At 53.4% G+C, this 23,052-nt stretch overlaps 1 protein-coding gene across 2 annotated transcripts in view; it reads left to right on the forward strand.

The window, feature by feature from the left end:
• Positions 1-315: 315 nt before the first annotated feature.
• GRK6 (G protein-coupled receptor kinase 6) overlaps positions 316-23,052 on the forward strand; it is a 34,616-nt gene continuing 11,879 nt past the window's right edge. For both annotated transcript variants that reach the window (XM_077823875.1, XM_077823874.1), the window contains exons 1-11: positions 316-424; positions 8,709-8,804; positions 12,851-12,963; positions 13,401-13,478; positions 13,825-13,925; positions 15,466-15,558; positions 15,959-16,022; positions 16,844-16,984; positions 18,891-19,081; positions 19,675-19,712; positions 19,895-19,984. In XM_077823875.1, coding sequence (XP_077680001.1) covers positions 373-424; positions 8,709-8,804; positions 12,851-12,963; positions 13,401-13,478; positions 13,825-13,925; positions 15,466-15,558; positions 15,959-16,022; positions 16,844-16,984; positions 18,891-19,081; positions 19,675-19,712; positions 19,895-19,984 — 1,057 coding nt within the window. In that variant the 5' untranslated portion in view covers positions 316-372. The remainder of the gene's footprint in view (positions 425-8,708; positions 8,805-12,850; positions 12,964-13,400; positions 13,479-13,824; positions 13,926-15,465; positions 15,559-15,958; positions 16,023-16,843; positions 16,985-18,890; positions 19,082-19,674; positions 19,713-19,894; positions 19,985-23,052) is intronic.

Consider the following 23,052-nt stretch of genomic DNA (forward strand, 5'->3'; position numbering starts at 1 on the left):
AGCTCCCTGACCTATCAGACTCCTCTGACACTGCAGGGGCCAGGCTTAGCCAATCGCCGCGCGCTAACACACGCGCACACACACACACACACACACACAGAGCTCTCGGTCCCCGCCCCTGCACACCTCCCTCAGCTATGGGCCAATAGGAGCGGAGCGGCGCGCAGGGGGCGGGGTCCGTGCGCCGTGCGGCCCAATGAGGGGGCGGCGCGGGAGGCGAATGCGCGGGGATTGCTGCGCTCAGGTAAACAGTGGGCGGGGCGAGCGGCCGGGGCGGGGCGGGGCTGGCGGCGGAGGCGGGCGCTGAGCCGGAGCCGGAGCCGGAGGCGTCGCGAGCCCGGCCGGGGAGGAGGCGGCGCCGCCCCGGGCCCCATGGAGCTGGAGAACATCGTCGCCAACACGGTCCTGCTCAAGGCGCGCGAAGGTGCGGCCGGGCCCCGCCCGCTGCCTTGGGGCTCGCCGGGCCGCGCGTGAAGGGGGAGCAGGCGCGGTGGGGGGGTGGGTGTGAAGGGGGGGACCGGGGCCGGGTGTGAAGGGGGGTCGGTGGGGGGCCCGGGACCGGATGTGAAAGGGGCAGTGGGGGTCTGGGAGGCCCGGGGGTGGGTGTGAAGGGGGGGCCGGGGCCGCGTGTGAAGGGGGAGCAGGCGCGGTGGGGGACGACGACCGGGGGTGGGTGTGAAGGGAGGGCGGTGGGGGGGGGCCCGGGGCCGCGTGTGAAGGGGGAGCTGGTGCGGTGGGTGGGTGGCCCGGGGCCGCGTGTGAAGGGGGAGCAGGTGCGGTGGGGGGGCTTGGGGGTGTGTGAAGGGGGAGCAGGCGCGGTGGGTGGGGGGCCTGGGGGTGGGTGTGAAGGGGGGGCCCGGGGCCGCGTGTGAAGGGGGAGCAGGCGCGGTGGGTGGGGGGCCTGGGGGTGGGTGTGAAGGGGGGGCCCGGGGCCGCGTGTGAAGGGGGAGCAGGCGCTGTGGGTGGGAGGCCCGGGGCCGCGTGTGAAGGGGGAGCAGGTGCGGTGGGGGGGGCCCGGGGGTGTGTGAAGGGGGAGCAGGCGTGGTGGGTGGGGGGCCTGGGGGTGGGTGTGAAGGGGGGGCCCGGGACCGCCTGTGAAGGGGGGGTAGTGGGGGTCTGGGAGGCCCGGGGCAGTGGGTAAAGGGGTGCTGGGTAGGGAAGATGGTTGGGGATGGTTTGGCTTTGGCCAAGCCACAGAGCACATACAGGAGCGGCAATCTCCGAGGCCCAGCTAAGGCCTGGGCATGTGGCTGTGGCATGTGTGGGTGCTGCGGTGGGGCTGGTGAGAAGCAGTGTTTCTGCTGCAGGAGAGGTATGGAGAGGACTTGGGGTCAGTGACAGGGTTATTGATAGTGGAGGCAGTTGGGAGGCCCTAGTGGAGGAGGAAGGCAGAGTGGCTGGCCTGGGGGAAGCTCTTGTTGCACAAGCTTCTGCCTATGAGATGTACGCAGGAAGCTGAGCTATAGCCACAAGCTGACATGGTTGGGGCAGGCAGAGAGAGGGGCATTTGTGGTGTCTGAAGAGAATCAGGGTGAGTTAGCTAAGGGAGTTGTTGGAGGCTGTTGGGCTGTATTGGGGATCAAGGATGTGCCTTGAATTAAGCATCTTCACTAGCAAAAAGAGGGTAATTGTGCTGAGCGATCTGGGTCCTAGACCCAAAACCAGTCAGGGATGTTGAGGGGAAAAACCTTTCCCAAGGGTTGGTCAGAGGGTGGTGGTCATGCTGGGATATGAGGTGGATAGTGGCACTTTTTAGAGAGCTGGAGAAGGTTCCAAAGGCAAAGAAATTGCTGAGAGTGGAGACAATGTAGGGAGGGGACCTGTGTTTAAATGACAGAAGGAAGGGAGTCTGGAGAATGGATTATGTTGGGTGTGGCTGAGCATGTCCAATAGATTGGAGTGTATATGGATAACCTGGGTGAGATTTACGGAGAAATTTGAGTGACGCCCCCGAGTATGGGTGTCAGCCTGGCACTTATTACCTGGGTTCACAACCTGGCATCTTGTTGGATCCTTTGCTGCTGGATGTCCAGGTGCCAGTTAAGAAAACCTTTCATCATTTTTGCCTGGAGTCTGGGTGAGGGACTTAGCAGCAGGTATCTAGGTTTGTCATCTCGGAGTTGGGTCACTGGAATGAGCTGTACATGGGCTACATCTTCAAAGGAGCCTGTTACGTTCTGTTCAGCCCAAACTCTCCAGTGGGTAAACAAGGTTTTATTAAGCCTGAGACAAGTGGAAATGTTTGACATCTTAAAAGTCTAGTGGAACACGTTGTTTTTAAACAAATAACCCTTCTCCAGCCACGTGTGCCACCCAAACACTGGAGCACTGAACTCCAGAGTGGGACTGACTATCATTTTACCAGCTGAGCAAGATGCATAAACCGTGTCCAGATGTGAACTGACTTCTAGAGATTCTTTCCCTTCTGATAACTCTGAGTGCTGATAGTAACACAAGGAGAGGTTTATTTACATTATATGATTTTTTCATTGACAGTGCCTCATCTGAAGATTGCAGCTTATGAACTTTCCCAGGGGAAGCATCTCTCACTGGTTTTCTGTGACCTAGCAGCCCATTTCCATGGGATGTTTATGATGGCTTTGACCTATAAAGCCCTGGACAGTTTGGGTCTTGCCTCCTTTAGAGACTATCTTTGTCCTTGTATGATTCCACAGCAGCTATGTTCACCACGAGTGCACAAGCTCACAGGCCCATGGCTTAAGCAAGAGAAGCCTAGGGCGGGGTACTTTTGGTGAAAAATTCTTGACTTCCCTCTCCTTGGTCTGCCAGGTCCTGGATTGGACAGCCTGGCTGCGTTCAGCCCAGGATTGCCATTGGGGAGGCTATAAGGTGGTGCTGTGCCTAGTTTATCACGTTGTCTTTAGTTTTTGTGCATGTCCTAAAGAGATTATAACTAAATGCCTCGAATCTCTGGGGTGGGTAAGGAAGGGAAAAGTATTAGGGATGCTCCGGTAGAGGAAATACCAACATGAATTAGATTTGTCAGTTTCAGAGAAGGAAGCCAACTGCTTACCCTACTTTTTCCTGGTCAGATGAATGTGGAGAAGAGGCTGTATGAGGTGGAAGAGGGTGGACGACTGGCCAGCACTCTTGGCAGTGTTCTCTCTAGTCTGAGCTTTTAGTCTTACAAGCAGAGAGGCCACTGTCACTGGCAGCCCACTGGAAGCATGCATCTGCTCAGTCATCATTGCAAACCTCCCGCTCTTTCTCCCTCACAGAGCTCTTGATTATATTGTCACGAGACCCCTTTCTAATCTGAGGTGTGAGGATCCTCTCCCCTCCCTTTCACTTTGCCTGTAAGTTTTCTGCCCTGTGCAACTCTTCACAGGCCTTGCTGCATGGTCTGAAAATGGCTGGGATGTCGGTGAGGGCAAGTATGAAGGTCAAAGCTTCCTGGCTCACAGTGCCGCTGCGGCCAAGCATGCGCTCAGTTGCCAAGGAGAAGCAATAGTGCTGTTTTCAACAGGTGGCACAGGCATGTAGTGCCTAGTGTTCACTCTTGCCCTTCCCATTGCTGTCTTCACCACTTGTACCTTGATGGATGCGCAAACCAGCTACCAGTGAAATTCTGGTGCTGTGTAGTCACCCTCAACCTTGTTGGCCTTATCCTTATTTAGTATGGATCCAGATCTCAACCTGCATTCAGTGGTAACTGTGGAGACTCTCTCTTCCTCAGTGAGTAATTCTGCCCCATAGCGCAGCTAACGGATGGTTTGCTGTGGGCTGGGCATTATTAGATTTCCTCGGATGTATTTTCAGTCCAGGAGGACAGCTGGCTTTTGGTTTCTTCATCACAGTCTGAGATACTAGAGAGTCTGAATATCTTATGCTGTTGGATGCTCTGATTCTAGATTGCTGCCCTGACATGGTTACTGAAGGAGACGCGCAGATAGGGCATCGTATCTGTTGATGCAGAGAAAAGCAAGAGCCGGACATGACTAGTCATGTATATGGCTTACAAGAATATGCAATTATAACAGTTAATACGAACAGAGTTTGGAAGGGATAAAAACTCATGCTTTGAGGGTTAAACTTGTTAGGGACTAGGATGAGACCTACATGGTAGGTAGTTTACCTCACATCTGCTACTGCTGGGTTTCTTTTAACTTCCCAGAGGCGTCTGGTATTGGCCTGTCAGAGGCAAGATACTGGACTAGATGGACTGAAGGTGTGATCTGGCCTGGTGATGCCTTTGTTGCCAACGATCAGCCTGGACCCTGGAATTTGATTTCTAGACTTCTTGTATGTCATTCTGAACCCCGAGGATTGTGGACTTCACTGATTAAGAGGCTGGTGAACTCTACAGGGCTGGTAGGATAAACTTGTCCCTAAATGAAGCCCCAGAACTTGGTGTCCAGTCCTGCACTCAAGTGGCTGTGAGACTGGTGCACCTATCTACTTGCCACTGTTCCTTACTGCTTATGTTGCACCAGGAACTCAAGAACCTTTAGGGTTTCTGCATCTCTGGGCAGCAATTCCTCTGTCAACAAAGCCATTTACACACCACACTGTGGATCTCAGTGGTTCTAGAGCCTGCCCCAGAGGCTGCTGCTGTCATAAAGGCGAAGAAGCAAAGCCTGGCTCTGCAGTCTCTTGGGCAAAATGGTAGATTTCAGCCTGACAATCCAACTACCTCTGTAGTGGCCCTCTCCAGTGCTCACCCCAAAACTTTATAAGTGCAGGTCCCACTCCTTTGCTGACTCCTATAGTGACCATGGGCTTCAGTCTTCTGCAAAATGGAGCAGGCTCTGCCAGGTGCTGAGGCTGAATTCCAGGACTTCTGGGTTGGGTGGCAGGCTAGTAGCAACAGAATTGTGTGAAACGTGGAGCTGGCTAGAGGTGCAAGTTGACTGTGAGGGTGATTAGCCATTGGAACAGCTTACCACTGGAAGTGGTGAATTCATTATCACGTGAAGCCATTAAATCAAGGCTGGTTGTCTTTCTAAAAGAGATCTAGTTCAACCCCATGTTACTGAGCTCAATAGTGTCGCTTATTGAGTGAAGAAGAAGAAGAATTCCCTTCACTGTTGGAATAGGGGGTGAAATTCTCTGGCCTCTGTTATGTAGGAGGTCAAACCAAGTGAACAGAGAATGGCTCCTGCTGGATTTGAAGTCTATGAAAAGGTTTTGAAGATGAGGGTTTTTGGGGAAAAACAAAAGCTGAATAGGGACATGGGCAGAGAAACTCCTCAAGCTACTTGAAAATCAGCTGTGGGGTAGAAACCCCAGGGAAGGTAGAATACTCAGGCCGGGTAATCCCAGAGCTATGTGCCAATGAGGTGGGAAACTGAAATCGCTTTAGTGTTGGACTTAGATACGGAAGGATCCAGTGTCTGAAGAGACATGCTATCAAAACCTCCAGAGTAGTGGTGGACAACCTGTGCCCGTCAGGGTAATGTGCTGGTGGGCTGCGAGACAGTGTTTACTTTGACCATCTGCAGGCACGGCTGCCTGCAGCTCCCAGTGGCCACAGTTCCAGAGGAAACTAGGTGGCAGCAATTATCTTGCTTTCAGACTCAAGAGATGTGAAAGGAACCCTGCTCCTGCACTGGACTGCCATAAACTGCTGATTTCCAGAGACTGGAGTCAGTTACTCACACATGGGGAAATGGGGGAGCCACAGCCTCGGTTCTGGGCAACTATTCAGCAAGGAGCTTAGCCGGCCCTTCTGCTTCTGCTATTAACAGTCACTTTCCATGAGCGTCTGGGTGCAGTTAAGCACAGCCACAGCGTTAATGTGCTATACAGTCTTTTATTAGAACCATGGAAAGCACCAAACCAGAGTTTGCAATGTACGTGATTAGAGAATGGAAGATGCTGGGCTAGCTGCTTGGGTGTACCAGAGCAGTATGTGGCTGTACCACGTTTCCACATCCCCCTATCCTGGGGGTCAAATTGCAAAGCCCTGCTTGCAAGCGAGAGCAGCCTGTGCTAGCCAGTCCAGCCCTCCCTGGAACACCACTTACACTGAGGCAGATGGGATGGGGTGACGCTGCCCTACACCTGTGGAACAGTGCACTCCAGGGAATCCTCAGCTGCTGCCTGAAGAGCGCTTCACGTTTCCGTTGCACTGCTGCAGCAGGGCCGGGAGCCAAGAGGGGCTGAGGATCTGGCCCACTGACTGTAAAGCTATTCCCTACAATATCAACCCGTCCCCCAAATTAACTCCCCATCGCTCACCCACTCTTGCCCCAGATGCCTTTGAAAATAGGCCAACTTGGCAGTGTGCCCTGGAGCTCAGCTCCTTCAGGTTTTGGGTGGGGAAGAGCTCCTACTGGAGAATGGCCTGCCCCTGGCTTCTTCCCCCTTAAGGCACAGGCTGTTAGCTGAAGTGCCCGCACTGCTGGCTGCTGTGAGGGAGTTGTGCAGGGAGGGCAGCTAGAGCTCAGCTGAGCACCCAGCTGCTTGCTAAAAGAAAAGGAGTACTTATGGCACCTTAGAGACTAACCAATTTATTTGAGCATGAGCTTTCGTGAGCTACAGCTCACTTCATCAGATGCATACCGTGGAAACTGCAGCAGACTTTATATATAAACAGAGAATATGAAACAATACCTCCTCCCACCCCACTGTCCTGCTGGCTGTTACTCTGAAACCTGTCAGCTGCTTGCTGTAACCAAGGGGAGAGCTTGGGGGGTGAATGCCTTGCTGCTACGGTTCCTTCTCTAAACAGGGCAAAGGAAACATGAGTTCTGCAGCTCTCCCCCCCGTCCCCCACATGAAGTGGGGTTCTGGGTCTGCCCTTCATCAAACCCTCTGCATGGCAGGTGGGCTCTCCCTGGCTCTGTGGCCCACATCCCCCTCCTGCCTTTGTCTTTGTCACTGATTAGTCCTTCACGTCCTGTCACTGCAGGCTGTAGCTGAGAAGAAGGTGTCTGTGCTGCTGGCTCCTTCCCACTCCTGCTTGCCCTGAGTCACTTCCTTCCTGGGTTTGTATAGTTAGTTGCACAGCAGAGCTGCTGATGTTGGGCAGATGCAATGCTGCTGCCCATAGAACATGCAGCAAACTCTGGCACGTGCACCAGGTGCTCAGCTCCTTGGGCTCCAGCCTGCTGTAGCCTGCATGGCTGCATGAGACATTCTGGGCTGGAATTTCGCTGTATCCAGAGCCCACGTAGTGTGTTGAGCTGGTGGTTTGTGCCCTATTATCGGAGGCAGCAGTTTCTCCTCTGGATGTTTGCGCCTCTGAAGCTTTCAGTGTTGGGTGTCTGTGTGAAGTGAGCGTGGGGGAAGCTCTCTTTTTGCCCCAGAGAAGGCAAGCTGATTTAAACAGCTCTGGTTGAAAGCAGCAATACCAAGGGCTGGCCAGAGCTGGAGGTACTTAGTCCTGCACTGTACCTGGGGATTTTCTGCTGGGTACAGTTCCTCTCCCCACCCCTCTGCCAGGGCTCTTGTCTGTGTATTTAGTAAGTGCCCTGTCCTGTCCAGATGGTCTCTTATAGGCCCTCCCCCACCCCCTCCCCCCCAGTGGTGGCTGCAGGAAATCTGGCTGGCGGGGGATGTGCAAACTGGCCAGGATCAACGCTAGGGGTTGGCTCATGTGTTCAGCAGTTGTTGGTGTGCTGCTGCCAGCTGCTTTTTCACTAGCTGATGGATCAATCAGAATGAAACATCTTCCCCTTTCTGGAAGAGTCCCATTTCTGTGCCTGAATCAGCTGGCTCTGGCTGAGGGGTTGAACACAGCCCAAGTGCACCTTGGCTGGCCTGGAGGAGAGGCAGATGTGCTGTGGGCTAGTTTCCAGAGTGGATATCCTACCCTGCAGCATTTTAATACTTGCCATTTATATAAAGTATTGTATACACAGTATTTAAAGAGCTTCCCAGTCCTGTCCTACGGCGCTGAGCAATTAACCCTAAGAGACCAATCTGCTTTTAACTATTGATGCTGTAATGATACCTAGCACTTGGATCCTGCTTTCCAGACATTAACTAACTCTTGCTCTCTACCTTGGAGGGAGGAGTTAGTTCCATTTGCAGGTGGGGCGGCTGAAGCGACTTGCCCAAGGCTACCCAGTGAGTTGGCTGCAGAGCTGGGATTAGAGCAGAAATTCTTGTCTCCCAGTCCCACATGCATTTTTCATTAGCATGTTGCCTCCCTGTAGTGAATATATTTAGCCTTGGAAGATTAGGTAGCATGAACATCTCTAATTGTGCTAGGCAGGAAATTCTGCAGCTGGGGATTTCATACCTTTGCAGCACCGGTAAATGTTATCCTTCAGCTTACTTTCAGAGATGGGGGTCTGAATACAGGCCTGGGAGCTAGAACTTCAGCTGATACAGGTGCTCTTAGGCCTTCTCCAGTCTGTGCCTTAGTTTCCCCATCTGTAAATGCAGATAAATCCTTTGAAGTGGTTGGACAGAAGAGTTCATTATTGTTGATTCAGTGACTTCCTGCTCCTCTCTTATGAGCTGGAGTGATTTAACTTTCCTTTAGTAGCAAGGCGGGGTCCTGTCACTCAGAGAGAAAGGCACCATTGCTGTCTAGATCCACAGCATGGGGCTCAGGTCCCCAAGGTGCACAGCCTTGTGACTGTTCCAGGGAGTCCATTCCCTGATTCCTGTTGGCTTGGTGTAGCTCGGCATGGGGGATTTCTCCTTCCCAGCTCTCTGTGCTGCTAGGTCGGACGCTCTAGCTTGGTCTCTTTTGTGGCTGCCTCATTGTGATGTCTGTTCTCTGTCCCCTGCAGGCGGCGGAGGGAACAGGAAGGGCAAGAGTAAGAAATGGCGCCAGATGCTGCAGTTCCCGCACATCAGCCTGTGTGAAGATTTCCGGCAAGCACTCGGTGAGGAGTAGCTGTTTGTTGGATGTCAAGTGCTGTCCCCTGCCCTGTTTGCATATGGGGCTGGTGGATATACGTGGTTCGCTTCCTTGGGTGACTCTTAGTTGCCTGGCGGGGAGTTGTTCATCCATTGTCCTGCAAGCTCTGCCTAATTGCATTTGTGAGTCTCACTGTGTCATGGGAGAAACTAGGGGCACTGTGGTGTGTATGGGGCACAGATCTGCCAGACGTGGTAAGAGTCTGGGTGCAGAGAAAGGGGGAATGCTGGTAAGTCACGCTTTCTCCAAGCCAGCTGGACACATCCAGCAAGGTCCTCCAGGGTCCTCTAGACCAGTGGCTCTCAACCTTTCCAGACTACTGTACCCCTTTCAGGAGGCTGATTTGTCTTGCATATCCCCCCAAGTTACATCTCACTTAAAAACTACTTGCTTACAAAATCAGACATAAATACAAAAGTGTCACAGCACACAATTACTGAAAACTGCTGACTTTCTCATTTTTACCATATCATTATAAAATAAATCAATTGGAGTATAAATATTGTGCTTACATCGCAGTGCACAGTATATAGAGCAGTAGAAACAAGTCATTGTATGAAATTTTAGTTTGTACGGACTTCACTAGTGCCCTTTATGTAACCTATTGTACAACTAGGCAAACACCTAGATATGTTGATGTACCCTTGGAAGACCTCTGTGTACCCCTGGTTGAGCCACTGCTCTAAACCATTAGAGGTTTCCCCAGAGACAGGAACTTTCTTGTTCATGTAAACATAGCCCAAAGGGTGTCGCTGAGCCCCAGATCACATTTCAGGGCTGCCCCTTACATAGATGGAGAAGTGGGTTCCTATGGCCAAGGCCCATATACTCCCTGGCAAGCTGGGCCTAAATTCTTCACCACCGTCCCTGGGGATCTGGTGCAGCAGCTTCATTCTGATTACCAGTGGAGCTTTTCAGTGAACTGCAGCTGAGATAGTCACAGTGGATACAGTAGCGCTGGGTTGTTTGTTCTGATATTCAGTTCAGTTTATTGTATGCTGTCCCCATGTTTTCAGTGCCTGAGGTGCTTCAGGGTTTGGTACTGACATTGCATAACTGCATCATCATAGCCATGGAGGAAGCTGGAGGTTTTGGCAGTTGAGTAGGAGGCAGCTGGAGCTTTGGGCACTGGAGTTGTTTGACACTGGGATAAAAGCCTTACAGATGAATAGTAGTGAAATAGTGAAGTCACATTTTAAGTTATCACCCGTAAGTTTCAGAGTTAACAGCCAGTTGAGATGAATTATGTAGTTCACCCTCCTGAGCTGTTGTTTCAGGCTGTCTGTGGGCTAGGGCAGATCTCACTGTATCAGGTGCATTCAGGTCACATTAGGAAGGTTCTGTGTAACCAAGAGGCCTGTAAACTTGGGCCATGATTCTGCACTGTGTATGAGCACACTGGATGGTGGTGGCCACAGGGACCTGGGGGTGGTTCCCTCATCCTGAGTGCGAGGCCCCGCCAGAAGTTAGAGCAACAGGGGGCCTACTCTAACTTCCATCCTGTGTGTGAGCTCCAAGATTCTCCTAGCTCAACTCCATCACACCCCGTCTCGCCCTGCCCTGTGTGATGCACTCCTGCCCTTTCCCACACTGGGGATGGAGGGTGCAACTGGTGAGCTTAGAATCAAATTCTCCTGTTTGCCTTTTAAAACAAAAGCTGAGATTTTGGAGCAGCTCTGCCCCTATCGCTGAGGATGGTGGCTGCCTTCGTCTCTAGCCTGTTCCGTAGCCATCCCTATGTTTGTTTGCATTTCTGACTGCTCTGCAAACTGAGCAGAGCATTTCCTTCAGCTGGCCTTGGTGCTCAGACCTCTCTGTTCAGTGAGCATTACGAGGCATTTTGTTAGCCGTGCATGTCACCTGCTGCTGCGCTGCCTGTTCACGCAGGCTGGCTGTCAAAGTTTAAATGTCCTCTCCACTGTCCTCTGGCACATCTGGCCAAGGCATTGCCCTTGGGTTGCTTGGGAAGACTTGGTTCCTGTCTCCACTGCTGGGTCGTTCCCCCTGCCCCCTCTCCTCCCTTTGCTGGACTCCAGCTTTGTGCTTTGCTGGCTGTAGATCTGTTCCAGATAGAGACTCCTTCTCATTTACAGTTAAAGGACTGAGGTACTGCTGCCCTCCTGGGGAGAGGTGAGGGGGACGCGCAGTCCATGTTCAGGATGGGTCAGCATGTTTGTTTCCAGCAGTGGTTCCCGTATTTTCCCCTCTCACTAATGGCTTCAAGGCCAGGTGTGGGCATTCTTCTTTCCCTCCCCACACAACCCAAGAGGGTGGACAGGCCCCTCTACATCACTGAGCTAAAAAGGTCACTGCAGAAATCCAGCCTCTCTGCATGCACTGGTCGTGCCAAGGCCTGCAAGAGTGAGGCCTGTGCCGTGCTGGGGCCAGTGAAGGCAGCGAGGGAGTCTCTGACCTTGCCAGGCACCAAACCTTTCACTCCTCATTGGAGTGAGCTCATTTCCCCACAGAGAAGGAAATAGTGGAGCTAGTGAGGCAGCAGTGTGCCCCCCACCCCACCCCCCCCCGCGCTGGAGCTGTTGTCTCTGAGCTCTGCACCACTCAGGAAGCCGCAGCTTCCTCAGGAGAAACTGCTGCACAGGGGAGGGGAACGCCTACAATATGCCTGCCATGAAGGAGGGCGGGGACCTCTGTCCTGGGGAGTGGCAGGGGATAGGTGCTGAATACAGTGAGATGCATTCTCCCCCTCCCCCCAGTACCTCCCTTAGTGAGGGCGCATGTCCCTTTCAGGCCACCGCACTCACCCCTATAGTGTGAGCAGAGTCAGGTCCTTCTGCTCTGCCTGGACCAGGGATAGACCGCAAGGGCAAATGGAGCCCCCTGCAGGCTGGGTGTGGCCACGTGTCCCGGTCCCTGATGGCTGAGTGCGGGCTCTAAAACATTGCTGATGGATGGGGAATAAGCAACGTTTCTAATGGGTCTTGCAGGAATCCGTTCTCAGTCCACCAGTATCTTTACCAATGAGCTGAAAGAAAATATAAAGTCATTGCAGACTCAAAAAGAAATAAAGAAAAAAATTGCAGATGGCCCAAAGATTGATCAGGGCGGTAAATAAAGATGAGGACAGGTCACTGATACTGAGTGATCTGGATTACTTGGTAAGTGGGGCATGAACAAATGTGTTTTGTTATGGCCAGCTGCAAAGTCCTACATCTAGGAATAAAGACCATAGACCGTATTTTATCCTGGAATGCTGTGGCTCTGAAAAGGACTTGGTGGCTGGGGCGGGGGAGGCGGTATGGTAGATAACCAGCTGAACATTATTCCCAGTTTAATGCGATGGCTAAGAGAGCTAACGTGATGCTTGGATGTACAAGCAGGGGAATATCAAGCAGATGTGGAGAGGTCACGTTACCATTCTATACAGCATTAGTGAGACCATTAGTGGAATAGAGTCCAGTTCTGGTGTGTGCACTTTAGGAAGGATGTTGACAAATTGTAAAAGGTTTCTAGAATAGCTACAAGAGCGATCTGAGGTTTGGAAAACCTGCTGTACAGGGAAAGGGTTAAGGAGTTCAATATGTTGAACTTATCAAAGAGAGAGTTGTGGTGACTGGACCATGGACAATAAATCTCTCCATGGGGGAAAGATTTTTGATAGGAGGGCTCTGTAACGTAGAAGACTGAGGCAGACCAAGATCCTATGGCTGGGTATTGAAGTTATCCAGATTAGATTAAAGGACGAAATAAGGCACACACTTCTAACAGTGAAGGGACTTGCCTGCTGGAGCAGCTTGACCTAGGCTCATGTCAGGTGGGATCTCTAACCAGGACTGGATGTCTTTTTACACTCTAGTTCATCTGCAAGTTATGGGCTCCATAGGGGAATCACGGGGCACGATTCTTTGGCCTGTATAAACAGGCGGTCAGAATAGATTGTCGCAGTGAACCCTACTGGCCTGATCTGTGAATTCTCATTGGCTGTGGCTGTGCTGGGCTTTGATTATACCTACGCTTGAGGCAAGTGGCTCACTTCCTCCTTTGCATTTGCAGAGCGGGACTATCGCAGCCTTTGTGAGAAGCAGCCGATTGGGCGTCTGCTCTTCCGGCAGTTCTGTGAGACGCGGCCTGAGCTGTCACGCTGTGTCAGGTTCTTGGATGCTGTGGTAAGCACAGAGCTGTGTGAGAAATTCCTCCAGGACGCTGTGACCCATGTTCGGAGAGTCGGGGGCCAAGGCCCAATTGGCCTAGAGCCCTCAGTCTGTTGCTAAATCTAGGGCTGAGTGTGTGGGGAGACCTGAACCCTTGGCCCTTCCTCCCCTGCCTCAGCATTGTGACTGCTTCTCTGCTTTATGCTGCAACATTTCCCTGGGGAAAGAGTCTGTTAGCTGCTGTTCAGTAAAGGTCTCTGGAAAGATTGGGGCTGTGCCCTGAGGCTGGGGGGCAGTGTGCAGAAGCCCCATGTGCCAGTAATGGGGAGAGGGGGATTATTGATGGCGGGTGGATCATTCATGCTGTTCTGTGGCATGCCCTCTGCACGCACTTCCTGCATGTCTCCATGCCCAGCAGGGGGACTCCTACCAGCCTCATTTTCTCTGTACAGGCAGAGTATGAAGTGACTCCAGATGAGAAGCGGAAGGAGTGTGGGCAGCACCTGATTGACAGTTACCTAAACCCCAAGGTAAGTGACCTGAGCAGGCTGCTCTAGAGGCTGAGCTGCTGGCTCCATGCTGGCATGTATAAGAGGGACGCTTGGGAAGCAGGTGGCCGCATAAGCACCCAGATGCTCACTGCGTGCTCGGGAAAGAGCACCAGCCACCCCCAATGCAGGGCATCCCCTTACAGTCAGGGAGGAGGGAGCAGAGTCCCTCCCCCTACCCCAGGAACAAATGTGCCTGAGCTCTAAGTGTCCTGCGGGCAAGCCGAGACCTGTGCTGGGTTCCTGTGGATTCCATTCCCCTGGCTGTAGCCCATGGAGGACCCTGGGGCTCAGCTTCCTGTGTCTGACTCAGCCCCTCCTTTCCCAGAGTGCGGATCATGTGCCTGAAGTTCCCTTGCCGCTAGTAAGCACCTGTTCTGAGAGGCTGGAGCAGGAGCCATGCAAGGAGCTCTTCAAGGAATCAACCAAGTAAGTTGGGGAGGGGCCCCGGGGCCTGGCTAGAGGAGTAAATAGTGTAAATATTCCCAGGGGAACGGACATTACAGGTAATTGGCTGAGTCCAGTGTGGCCATCAACATACGCCCTTTGCAGGAGCAATTTGGGTTGCTCCTGGGATTTGAGTCTTGTTAGCTATCCATGCTAGGGAGCGGGATTTGCATTTGCAATGAGCAGGCTGAGTCTAGCCAGCACTGATGGGGGAAGGAAGTGTGAGTGCAGGCCAGCTTTTGCGTTTCCTGCATTTCAGGGGTCCCTGAAGGCCACAAGGTGGTGCAGGAATCTCTGTTCTCTTGTGTTCTCTGTCTTTACTGGTGTTCGAGTCACCATCCTGCGTGGATCCTGTCCTATCGCCTATGGCCAGCCCTGGACTTGCTGGCCTCCTGCTTGTGGCTTTCGTTGGGCTCTCCAGCGCATCTCTTTAGGCTGAGATTGGGACAGACCAAGTGTCAAAAGTTCTGCTTGCCTAACGCTGTCTGCATCTGGATGTGGCTGTTGTGAAGACATGGTAGAAACTGTGAGTCCAGGGGACTCCAGGAGGTGGGGTGTGCAGGGGCCTGAGGCCTGCTTGCTTGAGGGGAACCTCAGTGATGGTGCCTGGAGTTCTGAACCGTGTAAGTATGTAAAGGAAACTGTTCAGCAGGCCAGTCCTTCTCCCCCTCCTCCATCATGCTGTCCAACTCAGACATTGCCTGACTGAATACTGGGCCCAGCAGCAGGTGCTCCCGCTGCCTTTATGGAACATAACCAATGGCGTTGTGTGAACAAGGAGTCTCCAGTCTGGGCCCTGCCATCTCTTGGCAGCCCCTGAAAAGGGAAGAGCCCATCTGCTGCTCTTGATGTCGTCTGCATTCCAGACACTTTCTGCAGGGCTCATCGCTCTGTGGGCTGGCCTTGGCACTAGCCTCAGGAGCCAATAATGGTTCAGACAGGTTCCCAGTGTGGCCTGTTGTGGACCCTGCTCCGATCTCCCCGCCTGCACATAGCAACGGTGCCTCAGCAGCTGATTACAATGTCTGGGCATGGGCTTACAATGTCTTCTGCAGCGGGCTCCGTTGCTAAGGACTCTCTCTCAAGGGGCAGACCGCACCACATCCTCCTCGTGTGCATGGCACAGCCAGCACCTGCTCACAGGGGCCATGCTTGGATCTGAGCAGTGCCAGCCCAGCTCCGTAAACTGCTTTCCCCACAGGACGATGTCATCCCCAGTGTCTGCTTCCTCTTCCTGCAGTGGCTGCAGATTACTGAATGTCAGGACCAAAGGGCTGGAGTTTGTGGGAAAGAGCTCTCCTGGGGTGCTGGTGGGTGCTTGGGGTAATGCCTGGCTGCCCTGCTAGGAGGGGGCAAGGGTCTCATTCGTCTTGGGTGCAGCTGTGGGGAAGGTCAGCTACTGCTTAGATCAGAGGGGTCTTGGGCCAAAGTCTGGGCTGGCAAGCTGCTCCATCCTTCGGAAAGCATTTACAGTGTCCTCCTGCCCAGGAAGCATAACTGACTGGCTGCCCCTCTCTCCCAGGCTCATCCATGACTATCTGAGCGTGGCTCCCTTTGCCGATTACCTCGACAGCATCTACTTCAACCGCTTCCTGCAGTGGAAATGGATGGAAAGGTAACTCTGTCCCTGCTTCTCTCGGGGGCACTGCAGCCCAGGGGCCCTGCAGGCTCGGGGCTAGGAGGTGCTGCTTGAAGGGAACCTGCAGCCCTTCCTTGAGTTCTGGCCGAAGCCAATCAAGTGGGAGCAGATGTTCTGTTACCTCACATCAGCTCAGGGTGCTGTCCTCCTCAGCACCCACGGAGCCCTTTCCCGGCTTTAATTAAGGCAGCAATAGGGCCCTGCTTTCCCTGTGACTGCAGAGCCAGGGTTCGCCCTCTGAGTTCCTGACTCCGTCAGCTAGCTGAGGCCAGGTCTGCCTGCTGCACCAGGGAGGGTGGGGGACTTGTTCCATGCAGCCTGGTACCTCACTGCTCCCCCTCCCATCTCATGCCAGCCTCTTCTGCTTTGTTCACAGGCAGCCAGTGACTAAAAACACTTTCCGCCAGTATCGTGTACTGGGAAAGGGAGGCTTTGGTGAGGTGAGTGGCCTGCATGCTCTCCTGCCTTTGAGTATGAGGGAGATTCAGGGGCCAAACCTTTGTCCTGCCAAAGGGCCCCACCTGCCCCTGACAATGGGACTGGGCCTTGCTTTCTGACCCAGTCCCCAGGAAAGTCTCACTTGCTGGGTACTCTCTGCTCTTGCTCTTGATCCCCTTTTCTGGAGCTGGGAGAGCACCTTATGTTGGAGACTACAGCTGCGTCTGGTGGGGAGGGAGGGGCTGGCATGGTGTGTGTTCAGGACAGGCAGTGCTGGGGGAACACTTATCACCCTGCCACTGCTTGGGCAGAGGACCAATATCATTATCTCCCATCTTACAGATGGGGAAACTGAGGCACACACCTGGGATTCTCCTGAGTCGGTGGCAGAGCCAGGATTAGAACACAGGACTTCCTGACTCTCAGCCCCTTGCTTATGCTGTTGGGTTACACCTCTCTCTTGGCCTGTAACTCCCTCAAGCATCCCCTCCATGGTGGCCAATGGGCTGCAGGACTTGTGTCCAGGCTTCACTGCCATGTGCTCGCAAGGGGACAGCTCAAAGTTGGTAGAAGTAGATAACCAGAAGAGTCAGATGGGCAGGCCACACTGGCCAATGATCAGAGACCAGCAGGCCAGGGAGAACCATATAAGCCCCACACCAGGAAAAGAGTTGGTCTGGTGGCTTGCTTGGCTGGCAGACCCAGAAGTGCATGGCACTAATATTAGCAGTTTGAATGGGGTGGAGTCTGATCCCTGAGCCTGCACCAGCTGGGTTCAGGGGCAGGGTTTGGCCTGCAAGCTGAGCCTGCTGGCTTCCTCCAGGTGTGTGCATGCCAGGTGCGAGCCACCGGGAAGATGTATGCCTGCAAGAAGCTGGAGAAGAAGCGGATCAAAAAGCGGAAGGGGGAGTCCATGGCCCTGAACGAGAAGCAGATCCTGGAAAAAGTGAACAGTAGGTTTGTAGTAAGTACATAGGAATTGCTTTAACTTTGCATTAAGGGGCTGAGAGGCAGCTGACCCACCTGTGGCCCATACTCTGCACTGCAGTGGGGCTGCACAAGGAGCCTGTGTGGGTCCTAGTGCTGCATTTCCCCAGTGCTGGACTGTAAATGTGCCATCTCCCTGGCTGGGCATGAGATGGCATGGCAGCAGTGCTCTGAGGAGGGTGCAGGCCTTGCTCGGGGGTTCCCCAGGTGGCTGGTTTTTGACCGAAACGCAGTCAAAGAGGGACCCTGGCGACTCTGGTCAGCACCAGTGATTGGGCTGTTAAAAGTCTGGTTGGCTGTGTAGCGGGGCTAAGGCAGGCTAGGCTCCCTGCCTGCCCTGGCTCCGCGTGGCTCCCAGAAGCGGTGACCTGTCCAGCCCCTAGGCTCAGGGGTGATCAGGGAAGCTTCACTTGCTGTCCACAGCTACCACTGGCCAGGAACCATGGCCACTGGGAGCTGTGGGGGAAGAGGCAGCGCACAGAGCCCCTTCCGCCTAGGGGCCGGAAATGCTGGCTGCTTCGAGGAGCAGTGTGGAGCCAGGGCAGGAGGGAGCCTGCCTTAGCTCCACTGCACTGTCAACTGGGAGCTGTCTGAGGTAACACCGCCGCCTGGCTGGAGCATGCACCCTGAACCCTCTCCTGCATCCCAATCCTATACCTCAGGCTGGAAACCCCTTTCCCCCTCCCATACCCAAACTCCCTCTCGGAGCCTGCATCCCCACCCCTGGCCGGAGCCCAGACCCCCTCCCATACCTTAACCCACAACCCTGAGCCCGCTCCTGCACTCCAAAACCCTTACCCCCTCCTGTACCCCTGCCCCAGCCCGGTGAATGTGAGTGAGGGTGGGGGAGAGTGAGTGATGGATTGAGTGGGGAGGGCTCAGAGAAGGGGTGGGGCAGGATTTTCTGTGATTAGAAAGTTGGCAACCCTAGACAATCCAGAGGACCCGCTGATCTTCACTCCCTGCTCTGGGCCCAGATAACAGAATTCAGCCCTGTTTGCTGAACAGGGCACAGTGATGGAGCTCCCCCTAGAGGCTGGATGGTGTCACAGCGTTAGTCTGCAGAAGGAAAAGGAGGACTCGTGGCACCTTAGAGACTAACCGATTTATTTGAGCATGAGCTTTCGTGAGCTACAGCTATAAGGGAAAGCTTGGCCTATACAGAAGGCAAGCTGCAACCAGCCCCACCTCTGACCTGCTGCAGCTCGATGGGGGTGTGTGGCAGAGATCTACCGAGCAATTGTGGCGCACTATCCTGTGCCTGGTGGAGCAGGCAATGCGTAGTGTGGGGGCTGCTGCTTCCAGCTGTAGGGAGGTGTTGGCCACATGGCACTGAGCGGTGTGACAGTTCCCACCAGATAGAACTTTGGGGTGAGGGCCCTGCATGAAATGCTTCCACCCAGCTGCTTCCTGTCCAGGTGTCTTGCTGTCCTAGCTGGACAGCAGCTTTGGTTCTGATCTCTTCCCTGGAGACTTCCTAGCTCCTTGCACAGACAATGCAGCCAGTTCCCTTTCAGTGTGCAGTGAAGAGGGAATCTCCTGTGAGCTGGGGATCTGCCTGGCTGGACCCACTAGCTGCTGCCCCATGGGAGACTTGGATTTGAATGGTTTTCCTCTCTGCAGTGTCTGCCCTGGCTGGTTGAGGGCTTCACAGCTGGAAGGCAGGTGAAGCCAGAAAAATGGGAGGGGTGCAAAAGCCCCCTCCCAAGAGATAATCCCCAATGTGTCTGATAGGTGATGGGGATAGGAAACAGTTCTAACCTTGCCACCCAGGCAGCTGTGTCCAAGGCTGGCTGGCTGCCTGGGTGGGCATGGTGCCTGCCAGGGCCTCTATCTGCAGCAGCTCTGTTGTCTTCTAACAGCTTTTCTGCCCTGTCTTGCAGGTGAGCTTAGCCTATGCATACGAGACTAAAGATGCCCTCTGCCTGGTACTGACCCTCATGAATGGAGGGGACCTCAAGTTTCACATCTACCATATGGGTGAGGCTGGCTTTGAGGAGCCTCGGGCTGTGTTCTACGCAGCTGAGATCTGCTGCGGCCTGGAGGACCTGCACCGGGAGAGGATAGCGTACAGGTGAGTGAGCTTTCCTGTGATAGTGGTGGGAGTAGAGGCTCACAGTTACACAATATGCCCTTTAGTGGGGCTGGTTCTTTCACTAGCTGCAAAGGCAAGAGGGCTCCGGGGAGCTCTGCCTCTCCCAGCTAGTCCCCTCCCAATTCTCCATGAGGGTCACCCTGGAACCCAAGTTAAAGGGAGCGGGGAAGGCCTTAGAGGAAAGGCTGGCTGTAAGCCTGCTCTGGATGGGTTTGGATGAGTTCTCTACAAGAGAAGAGGGAAGCAGCCCAGTGGTTTTTCACTTCCCCTCTTTTCATGAGGCTTGGAGTCTGAGCTGTCAGCCACAGGGTGAACAGGAGCTGTGCTGGGCTTGCCTGGTGATGGGGATGTGACTGTAGGAAGGCTGCACTCCTTGCCTGAGGGGTAGGAGTTGCATCCCATCTGCTCATGAGATGCAATATCTGTGCTTTGCACTAGGCTTGTACAGACAGTCAGACTGAAGTAGCAGGCACTGCCCTGGTGGGATGTTGCCTGTAGGACTGTCCCAGGCTGAGCTGAGGGTTTTGCTGCTCCAGGACATGTCTAATGGAATCTGCTCTCTCCCACTCTAGGGATTTGAAGCCAGAGAACATCTTGCTGGATGACCATGGTGAGTCGAGGGCTGCAGGTGGGAGAGGAGCCAGGAGTGTGTGGCGGTGCTCTGGCCCTGTGCCTGGACTGTGGGAGCCTCTCTCATTTCCTTGTGTGAATCAGGGCTACTTTGTGCTTACCAGTAGCCATGGCCTAGCCAGTCAGCTCGTGAGCTCCTAATGGTGTTATTCCCATATTCAGGTCACATCCGTATTTCAGATCTGGGGCTGGCTGTGCACGTGCCCGAGGGCCAGACGATCAAAGGCCGCGTGGGGACAGTTGGTTACATGGGTGAGTATCTCCTGCGACAGGAAATCTGGAGGCTGTGTGCCCTGATTTCCAGATTTGAAATGTGTTCAATTTGCATAATACCTCCCTCTTCCAAAGTTTGCCCTGCCCCCCACAATGTCCTTTCTGACCATAGAGACCCTGCCTAAATTATGGCCTCCAACAACCTGCCTTTGGCCACAGAGAAATGGCTAGAGTGACTGCCTATACCAGTGGCTCTCAACCTTTCCAGACTCCTGTCCCCTTTCAGGAGGCTGACTTGTCTTGCACACCCCCAAGTTACATCTCACTTAAAAACTACTTGCTTACAAAATCAGACATAGAAATACAAAAGTGTCACAGCACACTCTCTTACTGAAAATGACCAACTTTCTCATTGTTACCATATCATTATAAAATAAATCTACTGGAATATAAATATTGCACTTACATGTCAGTGTACGGTATACAGAGCAGTATAAACAAGTCATTGTCTGTGTGAAATTTTAGTTTGTACTGATTTCGCTAGAGCTTTTTATGTAACCCGTTGTAAAACGAGGCAAATCTCTAGATGAGATGATGTACCCCTGGAAGACCTCTGCATACCCCCAGGGTACATGTACCCGTGGTTGAGAACCATTGGCCTATACAGTGTCACTCTATTCATCACCCTGGGCTGCATTCTAGCCAGAGCTCCATGACTGGGAGCAGACTGGGGGCTTTGCTTTTGAGGTAGGTGTCTGTGGACAGAGCCCTGGAAGACCCTTGGAATCTCTGATTTAGAATCCTAGCCGTCCTTAAGGATTGCGTAACCATGGGGACATGGTGCTTTGCGCACACAGCTCCCCTATGCTCCCAATGAAAACAGGAGACAGAAGCAGGGGTGCCTAAAACTAGGAGTCTACTGACAGATCATAACAGCTCTGGTATCCTCAGCTGGGTTCAGTGAGGGGATGGCTGACTGAAAATTAGACTGGAGACCTTGGAGCAGAACACTGTAGGCACTGATTCTACATCCCTCCTGTGACCCAAGGTGCCTAGTGTGGCCCACACTGAAAATGCCAAAGTCGGCGCAGGTTGCAAGAACAAGAGCAGATTCTCCCAAAACTAGTGGTTAATACTGTAGTTAGATTCGCCAATCGGTCACAAACTGTGCTTCTGATCCCCAACACTGGTTATCAAGACGCCAAAAAAAGAAACCACACAGCCCCCTTTATTGCATTCCAGTCTCTGGCTCCTAATCAGCAAATAGGTCCAGTAAAGTGAGAAGTTATTTAAAACTCCATTCATTGTACAAAATGTTCTTCTGATCCCCAGAGGGCCAGCCACATTCCGAGATCAGTACTAGTTTGGATCTGACCCAAAATACCACGCTGCCAGCCAATCCCTTAGTATCTAAAACTAAAGATTTATAATAAAAGAAAGGAAAGAAATGGTTGAAGCTCTCTTCTAACAACTATCAGATACATACATATGACTTCAGAGTCTATATATCGGGTTCGTAGCCACATTGGTGAGTTTGCTGGCTTGTAAAGTCCCTCTGGAACACACCCAAAGCTTGGATGGGTCTATCAGTCCTTTGTTCAAAGCTTCAGTTTGTAGAGAAATTACTCCAGAGGTGAGAAGCAGGATTGAAGACAAAATGGAGAAGATGCAGCTGCCTTTTATATCCTTTGCCATGTGGCTTGTACATCCTTTGGCCCAGACACAAGCTCCCAGCACATGGGCATGGAAAAGCTTTTGGAGTCTTCTGTCCATAGGCATGTCCCTACATGTCCTGCTGACTCATAGGTATAGGCCCTGGCTTCTCTCAGTAGATTCATTGTACAGCTGACTGCCCTTGGTGGGCCATCCAACAGGCTAGATAGTGCTGATGTCAAGTTGCCTAGGGGTGTCACCTAGGGACACAGCACAGGTTTGAGATGTAGGTGTATGTCACACACTTATAACTCATGATAAAAAGATACAGACCTATAAACAAGATTATCATACTTAGCAAATCATAGCCATGTAAGGTCTCAGTGGAAAAGTTATCTGGTAAGATTCATTGTCATATATAATATGGGTATCTTCTAGTCTAAGCAGTCACCCATATTCCATACAGCATCCCACCTACTAAAGGCGATGGTAACATATAGCAGTTGAGCAGTGGCACACAGCCATGGGGGGCAGGTGGGCCCCCCCTTTGGGGAGGCGAGCCCCCGGCTCCACCCACTCCCTCCCCATGGTCAGAGCCCACAGACAGACACACACACACAAGCCCCTCCCCCATCCAGAGTAGCCCTGAGCTCTTCCCCTGACTGGGCTGGAGGAGCCCTGGGCTGCCCTGAGCGCTCCCCACCGGGGCGGGAGGAGTCCTGGGCTGCCCGGAGCCCTGAGCGCTCCCCACCGGGGCGGGAGGAGCTCCCTGTGCCTCCCCTTCCTGGCCCCAGCCTGCTGGGTCTGTTGGAAGATGCGTTTGATGTGTCCCATGCAGGGTCCGGGGCAGCTGAGGAGGCAGTATGTGCTGCCTCAGCCGCCCCGGAACCTGCATGGGGCATAATAAAGCAAACCCTGCCACAAGCATTCGGCAGCCGTGCCGGGGGAGGCAGAGCCTCCCCTGGCCTATTGGACCCGCAGCCCAGACATGCTGAGCGCAGCCCACCCCAGGTCTCCCACAGCAGATCCCTGCCTAGACAGCTGTGGCTGCACAACCTTAGGGCTGGACAGGTCTCTCATTTTTGACTGGTCACAAAAATCACCCTTTCCATCTCGTGGCTATTCCTCTTTCCCGAGAGTCCTCCCAGACACAGGCAAGGCTGGGGCTGTGCCCACCCCTGACCACGCCACTCATTCTCAGACTCTGCCAGTGCCACAGAGCAAGCCAGCTCCCTAGCTGTGGCTCCGGGACGTACCCATGGGGGCTGGAACAATGTGTATAGTGGGGGTGCAGAGAGCCACTGAACCAAACTGTGAACCCTGTATGTGATGGAAACCGCTTCCAACCAGGGGTGCCATAGCCCTAGTTCCAGCACCTATGGACTGACCTGATAGTTCCAGGGGAGAAGAGCTGGGGAATTGTTAAGAGGTGGAGGAGGCTAGAAGCTGATAGC

Source organism: Eretmochelys imbricata, chromosome 8, assembly GCF_965152235.1.
Source record: "Eretmochelys imbricata isolate rEreImb1 chromosome 8, rEreImb1.hap1, whole genome shotgun sequence".
Lineage (NCBI taxonomy): Eukaryota > Metazoa > Chordata > Testudines > Cheloniidae > Eretmochelys > Eretmochelys imbricata.